General features: G+C 35.2%; 1 protein-coding gene across 1 annotated transcript in view; it reads left to right on the top strand.

The window, feature by feature from the left end:
- Nucleotides 1–13,325, top strand: part of LOC144441299 (short transient receptor potential channel 5-like) — a 58,047-nt gene that overhangs the window by 38,898 nt on the left and 5,824 nt on the right. The window contains exon 3 of the mRNA XM_078130856.1: nucleotides 3,489–3,989. Within this exon, the coding sequence (XP_077986982.1) occupies nucleotides 3,489–3,989 (501 nt within the window). The remainder of the gene's footprint in view (nucleotides 1–3,488; nucleotides 3,990–13,325) is intronic.

Below are 13,325 nucleotides of genomic sequence, written 5' to 3'. Positions count from 1 at the left end.
AGTCGACATTGAGAACAAAATCAGTTCTGCAAAGTATTCCGAATGCCACAAATACCACTCAAGACAAGCGGTGCCTTACATAAGTATTACGATTCTTTTTTAGACAATATAGATGTTGGTAATTATCATCGCTTTGTCTCTCAGAATGATGATTTTGTCCAAGTATAGGTTTCCAAATGATCATACAGAAACTTTAAAGTTTCTTCTTTAACATTTCCTAAGAACGTGCCAACAGTGAACCGTCAATGGATACCTTGCCATAAATTACTATGATGTCTGACGCCCTTCAGGTTGCCTCTTCCAGAACCCTGTGTAACAAAGCATAGATTTACTACTAGCATCATAAGGAACCATTCTTCTCGGCCATAGATAAAATGAAGCTATCCTCGCCATAAATTCAAATTCTTAAAAGCAAAAATAGAGCCCCAGAATAACTATAGATTATATTTTCGAGATAGAAAGCAACTGATATCATTTCAACCAATTTTTATGGGTTTTTTCACGACAATGCTTATATTTTATATTTTTTCTTCGTCTTATAAAAAGTGTTTAATATAAATATAAGTAATATATATTGCCCTGGCTAAATGTAACCGAGCCGGTAATTCACAACCTATTACCCTCGGTACTTTTAAAGGGATTTTAAGAGACATCAGTACGTTCTGATTTGATTATATATATATATTTACGACACTTTTCATTCAATTTCCTCGCGTTTTTATTTTATCATTTTGCGCAATGTCAGCTCAAAATACTCAAATTTATGATCACCAGATTTGATCGAATGGATGTCTAACATTTGCAAATGTACGACAAGAATAGAATGATAGATTTACTGTCAATTCACTGACGTTTATGACTTTAATTTGAGAAGAAAATCTGGTCGATCGAATGTTATGTACAGAGCAAAGAACACATACGACTATGAGCAGAAGATAAAGGTGTACATTGCATCGATGTCCTTCTGGGACATATATATATAACACACAATGTTTACGTTATATTACACCGATATCCTGTTGAGAAATGCAACATATAATATTTATAGTACACCAATATCCTGACATATATATATAACATACACGGTTTACATTACACCGGTATCCTGCTGAGACATGTATACAACATATGGTACACGGTTTACATTACACCGATATCCAGTTTAGACATGTATACAACATACACTTTTTACATTACACCGATATCCTGCCTGCTGAGACATGTATATGGTACACGGTTTACATTAAACCAATATCCTGTTTAGACATGTATACAAAATACAATGTTTACATTACACAAATATCCTTCCTGTTAAGACAAGTATATAACATACACGGTTTACATTACACCGATATCCTGTTTAGACATGTATACAACCTGCAATGTTTACATTACACCAATATACTGCTGAGACATGTATATAACATACACGGTTTACATTACACCGATATCCTGTTTAGTGTCTGATGATCGCAATATGCGTGAAACTCCGAGTTACACCCAAGAAAGAGTTCCAGTACTACCAAAACTATTACGCTCTGCCACTGCGGTATAGAGCACTGTCTTAGCAGATTGATACTCACCAAGTTATATATATATATATATATATATATATATATATATATATATATATATATATATATATATATATATATATATATATATATATATATATATATATATATATATATATATATATATAAAACATACAATGTTTACATTACACTGATATCCTGCTGAGATATATAACATACAATGTTTACATTACACCGGTATCCTGCTGAGACATGTTCATCGAAGAATCGTTTTTGATAAGTCATACATAGTTTAAGGTAACTGTTTAGTATTCTGGTCAAGGTAAAAAGAAAGTAAATGTGATAACAAGCGTAGACATTATACAATGTAGCCTTCAAACATTATTGCCACATCAGATTGATTTGGCGTGTTTTGAATGCTAGATTTCGAATTCTGTCACAATGGTATATGAAGTAATCCAGTTTCTGTCAAATTGTGACGACAACTTTAATTCATTTTGACAAAGCAACACACATCTTTTAACTCGTGATAAGCCGTATATTCATCACAGATGTTGCAGTGACGGAAGTTGTCATTCTATGTCACCACAAGGTAATTTTCTTCATAAACTGCATGGATTTCCTCTACTCACAAACTAAAATAGCCTAAAGAGGAATACGTTGCACGTACTATCATGATCATAGAGCAAAACGTGTACACAAATCACGAGTAGCTGTTTTATCATATAATATGTATTTTAACACCCGCTTCTTCAAGAGAGATTTGTAGTTATCGGGGGGGGGGGGGGGTAGTGTCCTTAGTTTTAAGTATTATGATTACACTTTGTGACTTGTTAATTTGATACAAAGGGTTACCAACACAGATGAATTGCACATTTGAAGGTTTTCCCGTTGATGTAATGTAAACTTTGTATTGAATAGAATGCCTGCACTTATAAATATATCTAGCAATGTAACCGAGTTTGTTCATCAATCGCTTTCTTGACCTTACACCGTATAGCAAACGATTGTGCCATTAAAATAGTACCTTCTGGCTAGCTTTATGACTCTCATGAGAGTTGTTCGTACTTCAGGTTGACAAAAATATCTGTACCCTTGACAGATTGCACGAAGGAATATTAAAATTAATGACTCCGATTTAATAGGTAGTAAACTATTTTATTACAGCATATGTACCACGTCTAAAGATTACATTTATGGATTTTTATAATTTCCTGTTGGAATCCCAAATTTCATAACTTTAATCCCCTTGCAAAGGTAGCTGTTGCAATAACGAAGAATGATCATGGCATATTACATACATTACCCATAGATTATCCTGTTGACGCATAACCTCCTTGAGATTTCATTCTCCTATAGTATGCACTGAGTTATAGAGGGAAGGCACAAAGTACTCATTGGAATCAGAAAAAAGGATAATTATATATTAGTACCGTTGCAGCATATGCAAAAAGTTTCATTAAAACACAGCTGCTAGTATCCTATTAAAGGCATCCGATCCATTACATGTAAAATTGAAGTAGCTACAGCAAGATTACATGCTCTCCTCTTACCACTGCGGTCGGGGTTCGAACCCCATTCAGGGTTCGATTAAATTTACCACGCTGTAAGTAAGAAGAGTGTCGTTCAGTTTGACTCGCAGGTTTTCCCCGGGTACTCCGGTTTCCTCCTGCATTAACACTGAACCCATGAGGGATGGCCCTCACTGGACTTCTTGGGAGACAAGTGTTTATATGCTTAAAGAACTAGCCAGTATAAATAAATATTATTATTATTATTATTATTATTATTATTCTATAAGTATCTACGGCCCGAAGAGTGTCTTAAGAAAATGTTATCTTATCTCTTTCTGCAATTAACGTGGACATGCAAATAGACTGTACTGTACAAGACCAGACCATATTCTGAGCATTTTTGTCAATTGATCTGTATATCTTTTTTATTTCTGAATAGGCTGGTTTGGTGAATCGCTGTCAAAATGACGACTTCCATCCCGACATGACGGCTGCAGTTTTAGCATCTCAACACAATAACTTTGAAATTCTAAAAATATTAATTGAGTTTGGAGCAACCATTGAAGATCCTGACCACATCGATTTTTTCACAGAGGAATTTACCCTTGAACACTCAGTCGGTCGAATAAACGTGTATAGAGCTTTAACTTCGGAGGCATGTCTGTGTTTAACTAACGTCGATCCTCTTGAAGCTGCATTCCGACTGGGCAGGAAAATGAGAACACTGAGCGAACGTGAATTTGAGTTTCGGGCTCAGTACCAAGAAATGGCTGAAAATTGCGAGGAGTTTGCATCGCAATTGATGAACTATGTACGCAACTCAGAAGAACAAAACGTAGTCTTGACCCACGACCCAAAAGAATGGTCACGTGCTGGTTTCCGTGGAGATTTCAAGGAGCCCTTCAAGGTGAAGACATCAATAAAATACGACCAAAAGAAGGCAAGTTTGACACATTTCATTTCTGTCTTTATAACTATGCTTTTATTTTAAGAACTCATGTTACACTATAGTAACCAATATCATTTTTTTGCAAACGCTCAATCAATATTCATGGTAAAGAATATGATCAACCTATATTTTTCGTCTCATAGACCAAGTAATTAAACATTGCATATTAATGGGGCATTATACCATACTCTAGCCAAGTTATTCTCTTTGAAGAGAAAATAATGGATTACATACCCTGGTTGTTCGACGTCACTGCAACCCGTGTCTACGTCACTGGTTTTGCAGTCAACATTACAAATCGCCAAAGTTCTAAATTTTACATAAATATTATAAGCTTGAAGAGGTGTAATTGTATTATTCCCCAAAATTTTACTTGGTTCAGCCAGAAAAACTCGTGACTTAAGGATTTGTCTCTTTAGATCACGCGTATTTTGCTAAATTAAAGCTGAACAAAGAAAAATGTTAGGAAATAATATCTAATTGTCACGCCGGGTCAGACATTTATGTGGACATAACTATGAGGTATCGAAAAGTGAAAAAATGTTTTAATTATTTATAATAATGACACCCTGTGAAAACCTTTTTCCAGAACCTTGATCAAATATTATATGATATCAAATGATTTATCGAACAATGTCTGCGTTTTATAAATTATGTTGTAGACACGGTTCCTTGGAAGCAAGTACAGCTGTAAATCACAGATTTTCTAGTCGAATCCAATATTTAGATTAGCATGGTTTAATAGCGGTTTGCAAGGAGTCACAAGAGACGGGTAATGTTATGAGAAGAATGTCTCAAAAGACAGATAGTGCTAGACTTATGCAATCCGATGGGATCACGTCCCAACTGGACCAATCACATTACCTCAAAGTTTAATTATTAATGTTATCTGTACATTTTACGTAACATTTCGAATGCTGCCATCCAGTGAACTATTATCAAACAGGGTATATTCTCTGATTTATGTCCAGTCCCACTTGACTTCAAAAATCACATAATGTCTCCAATCTCATCTGAAAACTTTTGTAAGCATGGTTATAATCAGTAGGTTTAATCATGCAATTTGTGATCCTTGGAACATCTCAACATATATTACATCCCATGATAACTCTTTCATATATAGGTGTGCAGCAAAAACACATTTTATCATTTTGGTACGTAAGATCTGATCAAAAGTCTGTAATCATATTAGGCTGAAAGTAATCAAAAGTTGTCCAAATACATAGTACTTTTGAAAAACGTGAGAGAACGTTATCTGTTCGTGATATGAATTGTAAAATGGAGATTGTAATGTAACCATTATTCAAACAGAAAGAAATCTTTATCATTGCAATGTCGTTTATGGAAATATGCACTGGGATAGAAGATGTTTTTTTAAAAGAATCTCAGAACAAAATACGGGAGAACAGTAAGAAATACTAAAATGGTTACTTTTGTACATGGCATTCTGATAACTGGGTAAATGCACACCAGATACACAACTATCTACACTGACTCTAGAAAGTAATAAATCACGAACGTTGGGCCAATAACTCACATACTCGCACCCCAATTTCCCTAAACGTTTTGAACTCCATGACTTTCAAATCTAAATGCAAATTAGGTCATAATGGATATACCTAAATTTTATAATATGTTAAGCTATGTACAATACTAATTTTCTGGTTTAATTTATTGTAGATTACTTCTGTCTTTTGAGTAATCAATCTCCATTCCATGCTATATCACACCCATAGATACCTAAAGTGTAATTTCATTTTGTTTTGTTTCGTTAGAAAGAGTTGAGTAAGTCAACCTACGTACAAATATGCAAGGTCGCGTACGGTTTCAGCACACCGTCAGTTTCTCAATAGACTTCAGACAACGGTTTCTCAACAGACTTCCCTACGGTTTTGATTGGAACCCTCATTTAGCACGCATTTTAGTCCTAGTCGGCTACCGTACCTCCCCCACTTTCCCAAGTCTTAAGTTTGTGTCTAAAACAATTCCACGCAAATGTCCAGCGAAAGTAGTGAGAGATTATCACAAATGACCAATCTAGATCAAAGTTTGGTCTGTTGTGGGTTTATGTCGGTTATTTCGTCTCGTTTACAACATGATTGTTTTAGGAAATGACCCACAGTTATTTACAATGTCGGCGTTAGCTTAATTACGATATAAATTAGGGTGAACCTATTTATTTTTCTCTTTCTCATTACCCGACCGTCCCAAATTTACAGTATCGATATCAAAACAAAAACATATTTTTATTTTCACCAGCCCTTAACAGTGCCCTCCCTGGCAAGATTAAGCAAGTGTCTGGACTGTCGATGTCATCTACAGTTATGGCAGTGACGACAACACTTGTTCAGGGGAGGGCTGAAAATGCCAATTGTGTGGAGAAGCTGGGAAAGGGTTTGTTACCAGAAATCCAATAAAAAGAAGATAGAGAGGAGGAAAAGTAGAGACAGAGAAACATGAAAAGATTATGTTTTTACTTTTTTAAATATTTTTTTTTAAATCGACCGACCGACCTAGCTACCCATAGTTGCCAAGAAAATGTAATGAGAAACATTTTTAAAAATAGGGTCACCCTTATCAAACTCATAAGTAGCAATTTAAAATACAAAAAAAAGAGAGGTGATTTAAAATATGAAATCAACAATATATATCCTAGGAATGGGGGCAATGATTAATTTTACCATAATTTATGTAGACCTTAGACCACTACAATGCACAATCACCACAGATGGTTATAATTGTATCAACTTTGTAATTTATTACCCCTAAAATACCTACAAAGATAAATGGGTTACCTTATGTTGACGTCATATTTTTTTTATAAACTGAGAACATGGTATCAGCCCTCGTATGACCTATAGGTGAATCGCAAGTTAATGATGAATGTATTGATATATGTTTCATATGTCTAAGGTAACATGATTCATGGGTTATAAATTGTGTTCTACAACTTTAATTTACGTGGGATAAAAATAAACAAATTGATGTGCGCATTGCAAGTGAATGGGTATAGAAATACATGCTTGCAATAGCTCTGCGTTAATTTTTCACGGGTTGTTGGGCCATTTTAGATATATGTGTGTTTTTTTTCAATAAATAACCGTTACGGAGCAATGTGTGAAGCTACATTTAACTTCCATTTTCGTTTTCGATAAAACAAAACACAATATGCAAATATGTACGGCCAACACATTTTATACACGTGCTCCAACAAGTCTAGAGAATACAAATTAGAAAACTGGGTTGTTTACACCTGAAATATTTCTACTACTACAGCGCATGCTCCGAAGTGAATATGGAAGAGTTCCAATTTCCGTACAAGATACAGTATTCAGAATTAGGAAACGATAAGAAAAGAAAATACATGAATCAAGATTGATTGTTTTCTCCACTGTTAGTATGAAATGATATGTGTTTATGATATGATATGTATTTTATTGTCATATATATACTGGTACATATATATTGAAATGTGCATTGATATGTAGTTGAGTAATTATACTTCATTATGTCCATTAGTCACTACAAGGTCAAATGTCAAAAATGAACAAATAGTCGAAAATGTCACTTGCTCTTAATGACCCTTTAATGGCTGTAGCTATCGATTTTGTAAATAAAAAGTAAATTAAATCGGTAAATCTTTTAAATGAGTGACATTTACATGTCAAGTATTGTTTGGACAGGTGTTTTCAACCTTTATTTAACGTTCAAGAATCTGTTTGTAGAGACATCTAATAAACATTGGGAATATTCTGTATCATGTCAAACGTTTTAGCATATACAGACTGTCTACCAACGTATTGACATTTGATGTCGACGATGAAGAATTGAAGCATATCAATGGCAACTTACAGGGATAGCTATCAGTAGTCTGATGTTATCATTTTGATAGAAGTCTGCCCATATAAAACTCCCAATATGGTACGCGAGGCTTTTCATAAATTTACAATACGGTCAAATTTATAACCGTTCAGTGATGGGTTTGCTGTTATAGTACTTACTGACAGCATAGTTGCTTTACCAGAGATTATTAGCATATTGTAGGATTGAAGCAGGTCACCAATTATATATAAATTAAGTACAGTGTGTGCTTGAAATGGTCACTATGCCGTATACTAAGTAGCTGCTTTAGAAGTGAGGATATTGCTGAAAGATTTATATCGATACCTTTGATGGAACAGCTGCATGCTAACAACTGCTCACTTATAGAATAGATGCCTTGCTCGTCAACAACTTGTGTGTATCTGATAATCTAAGCAATGCATGATGATCACAAGGAATGAAGATGAACAGACATATTCACATGCACTGACTTTGGCAGACGTGTACAAATACAACGGACAAAAGAATTATACATAATGTGATATGGCAGGTGATGAGAAAAAAGATGGAAAGAGGAAATAAGTAAAAGTTGAAAAGTGAGATGGGAAAATGGATAAAGGGAGTATGCATAATTATGTAAAAGACTAAGGTTAATTTCGTGACTGAAATAACAGACACATACAGCGACTGACAAACATATGGAGACATGATTTATTGAGACTTACGTATATGCGACATTTTGAAACTAAAAATATTTTAGTGTTGATTACTGTAGGTAGGGAAATAGAGTTGATTCTCTTGCAAATTTTAATTAATATACATGCCCTTAGAAGCAGAAATATTTTCATTTGTAAACATACATAATAATATATACTCTCTCAGCTGTGGCTGGTTTTGCTTCTAAGGTGCTTCACTAGAAACCAAATGTACAAAGACACTACACGCTATGAAAAAATACAAAGCTAATTAGTGGATCGTAAACCAAGAAACTGAAAATAAGATCAACAAAAACGTTCCATCTCCACTGTACTGCTGTTCGTCGTAGAAACAATATATAACGGCCAACATACTCTTTGGCCTCTGCAATTAGGAAAAATGCCCCAACACTGGAATTTTGCGAGTGATCAACATCATATATTTCTTGATTATTATTATTATTTGTTTAATCATGATTATATTTCATTTACTCGAATTATTTGTTCATTTTAAGGGCCACTGTTACCTGCATAATTTATTAACGTGGCACACATTATCATCAATAGTTGATGTAGGTTTACGGGTAATGTGTGAACTTTACAGTATTGCTGGTATCATGGCACGGACAATTAGAATGAAAGTAGTCAATGAAACCCTGTCCTTTCCAGGAAAGACTAGAACGGCTAATTTCAGAACACTATAGAAAAGTCTGAGGACTTACAAAGTAACATGCTTTTACTGTGGACGAGGATTTGTCGAACACGGCGACTGAATGACCACGGGAGTGGTTGGTTTGCGACGCTGCATTTGTATCATTACTCGATCGCATGATGATTTACAAGCTTCCAACGACAAGCAAAGGGATTATGGAAATAAGCAACGCCGAGTCGCTTGATAGCTTAAAAACTAACACTACTTACTCATAGTTGCCACATGTGACACATACTATTAGTGTTGCCTCCTGACTGTGTAATTATCTATGTGTGTCTCGTTAAGATAAAATAAAGTAACAGCATAAGAAAGACTGGTCAGTCGGAGGTTTGGCTGAGGTAGTAAGGCAGGGGTCTTGAGAATTGGGGGGGGGGGGGCTGAGAAAATTCTGATTGTCTGAAAGGGCCCCAAAACATTTTGTTCTTGATTTGAACCAAATTAAACCATCAGGAGCGGTTGTTTACCGAGAAAATTAAAACAATTCTCGTGGATTCAATGATGACTTGTTGACAGCCATGCGATTGTAGTTGTGTATCACAGTATGCCTTCCTCTATCTATCTGTCTGTCTGTCTGTCTGTCTGTCTGACAGCCTGCCTCTCTCTGTCTCTCACTCTCTCTATCTATCTCTCTCTGTCTTTCTATCTCTTTGTGGAGACTGTTTTCAAGGAGTCTATGGCTTTCGATGTGTATGTTTGAAATTTTGCCATTAAATGGCCTCCTACATGTCCTTATTTTTTTCTTCAAATGTTTACTGTTCACTAGATATCATGGGGGGTGCTGTTTCTGCCTAGAATTAAGATTGAATGTGAAATCCCTGCTGACTAAGTATCTCCAAGTACAGCCCAACGTGAGACCTTTTCCGCAAAGCCTACATCTATTTTGTGAAGAAATCTCTCATTGTTATGTATGGACACTGAAGTTGATTCCCACTGTTTATAGGTTCATGTAGTGTGCCATACTGTGCATCTCTGAAGTGGAGCGGGGGGGGGGGGAGAGGGGTACTGTAATGAAAATATGTGTGGCGGGGAGGGGGTTACGAATATGTTTGGGTTCATTTCGGGAGTGCCATTAGTTTTTTTGAGAGAGCGAAGGGGGGGGGAAGGCGAAAAAATGTTTGCCAAAATAATTTCGCTCCAAGCCCCCTCCCCCCCCCGCCTTAAATTCTGATCCCAACCTAATATTATATATTGGACATGAAATTATTGTACATTGTATTATTTTCAATGCTTTCCTGAAATATAATCTACAATACCCGGAAGTGTATATTTCTTGATATAATCAGCTACTAGGGACCTTCAGAGAACACTATAATTTCTACCAACTAGAAAATTTAATAGCCTCTCAATTACATTTTAAACTGGCCAGGCGAAAACAATCATACATATGACCTTATGATTAAACGTTATCATTCTTGTCAGATTATTTGTAGCATCGGCCGTGAAAGTTATAATGGTAGTGACAAACACTAGTGAACCAGTGTAACATTTACATTGTAATCTGATAGGACCATGAACTTAAGCAAAGTGCAGTAACGTCTAGTAGTTCTTTGACATCTGCCGTTATCTCTCAAAACGCATTGGGATGCACTTCTCGTCATCTATGCACCATCTTGAAGACAAACTATGATGTCTTTGAAATCTCGTGGGAGACGTCACCTGTGAACAATGATGTACTCGGCATGCCAATGTCAAAACAAGATAAATTCCTTAAAGAGAGCGCTAACTCAAAGAAAGTATGGATGATTTAAGTACACCCAGGGGGGCTCACTTACTGTTGCATTGTCAAATCCTTTCCCGTCACAATGTACAATGCATGATTTCCTTAGACTATGTTTGGATTGAGTTTTATTACCAAAGCTTTATTGTCTACATGAGGCAAATTATTTTTTTTTTAAAAAGAAATAGTATCAATATCATAATACCACCCACTCACAATCCAATAATACAGAATTCGTATAACAAGTAATAACACCTAGTATTTTAAGACTCATTTTATCTGGAATGCGCAAATGAAACTAAACAACATTTAATCTTTCTGGGACGGAACACATCTAACAGTCGTCAATCACTCTATCTCGATTCTCACATAAAATTGCAAACACATGTCTCCCTAGATGTTACGAATGTTGACAATACATCCACCCATCCACACGCACACAGACAGACAGACAGACAGACAGACAGACAGACAGACAGACAGACACGCGCGCATGCGCGCGCGTGTGTGCGTGCGCTTTATGCAGGTTCTTTAGCTTGTTTAAATTTACTGTGTTGAAGAAAACTATTGTAATTATCATTATAATCTCAGTATTGAATTACTTCGTACTTTAACGACATCTCTGGGAACAAAGTGCTCGACAGTTTACATCACTCATACTTTATATTTTCAAATATGAAACAAATTGAATATCTAATGTCTAACCCCCTAATGTAAGATTGTCAGGGTTTTTTTTTTCAATTTACGTGTGCAGTGAAATGCAATGATTATTAATACACGTGAGCTACTCAAGTTATTAATATAGTTAAGTTAATTCCCTGGTGTCTTTTTTGTTGATTACAAAATAACAACCACTCTGTGACATAACATGAACGTATCACTTGTCAAACACACATCAAAAGGAAAAAAGACGAAGACTTAACATTCACAACTCTTTAGTGAAAGTAAGAATTCTATGTTAGCTACGATAGAAACGGGTTAACCAGAAACAGAATGTCATCTGAATAGACAATAATTTGACTGGTGTAATACTGCATTTCACCATCACAAAATCTTTTGCTTCATTTAATCGTCTGGCTAGATAAAATCTTAGTAGCATTGCTACATTTCATTGTCTCGCTTGACACAATCTTACTAACATTGGTACATTTTATCTGATTTTACATAACACCGCTACATTTCATTGCCTAAGCTTGATGTATAACCTTAGCAATATCAGCTGATTTGACACAAACTTACCAACACTGCTACATTTGACTGTTTAGCTAGACAAAATATTATCAACTCGATTGTCTAACTTGATGTATAATCTTTGCGACATTGCTATTTTTATTTTGAGTGTGACAACATTATCTTAGCAGACAGTTAAACTGTGAAGAATATGTTCTGATCATGGTAGAGTTCTTTGACATGTCTGAACTTATTAATTAATGTGTGTGCATTATCATATTGGTATGTGATACATTGACGTTACGATATGATAGTGGTAACTGAAGGAAAGATAACGTCCATATTATTAAGAGTTGCATCGAAATGTGACAATATTTAAGTTTTGTTGAGGTATACAATGAAAAGTAACAATATTAGTGTTTTGCAGACCATAGCTACGTTCTGTTTTAGAATTACATGGTTCAATTGTAACAAGTTGGTTAGAAATGTAACGAGATATCTCTTTAATCATCAAAAAATGCTTTATTCACTTACAATTTCTACCAGCCACATATCACAATACTGTAGTATTTGTAAGAGAAGAATAATCATAGCATATCGATCAGTCTACTTTATTGTTAGTACATACAGCGCGATGCAGGCTACTGTTTACTGGTTTCCTGTTATACAACCATGGAGAAACCAAAAAGAAACGGCATATTCTTTTTCTATAACAAGATCGCAATTTCTTGCTACATTTAGTCTGAGTGAAATACAACATTTGATTAGACACAGACACGCGGGTGCCAAAGGTTTGATGTTTGCATGCATAGTGCCACGTTACTTCATTTCATTTAGGTAAAATGTCGCTAGAAACTGTGTTCATTCAATTGTGCTATCTTAATGTGTCACACGTGTAGTTTCGTATTGGTTTCTGTGTAGTTGCATCAAATACAGCCAGTAAACGGTAACCTGCAATGTGCTGTATCTATTTAGAAATACGTCTTTCGGAACGTTTTGCAATATAACTCATAACACAACAAATCCTCTATGAGATTAAACTAATATTAGTCAAGATTATTTTAGACGTACTTAAAATGTTACCATAAAATATTTCCCAATACTGCAATATTTTACTGTCAAGTGTTGTATTTATAAACTGCCTCAGCGTGCATTCCTAAATCACATTCACTTATAATTAAAGAACAACACTGAACAAAATGTCAAAGCAA

This window comes from Glandiceps talaboti, chromosome 10 (assembly GCF_964340395.1).
Source record: "Glandiceps talaboti chromosome 10, keGlaTala1.1, whole genome shotgun sequence".
In the NCBI taxonomy this organism is placed as follows: domain Eukaryota; kingdom Metazoa; phylum Hemichordata; class Enteropneusta; family Spengelidae; genus Glandiceps; species Glandiceps talaboti.
The sequence above is the reverse complement of the archived record's forward strand: the minus strand, read 5'-3'. Positions and strand labels throughout refer to the sequence as shown.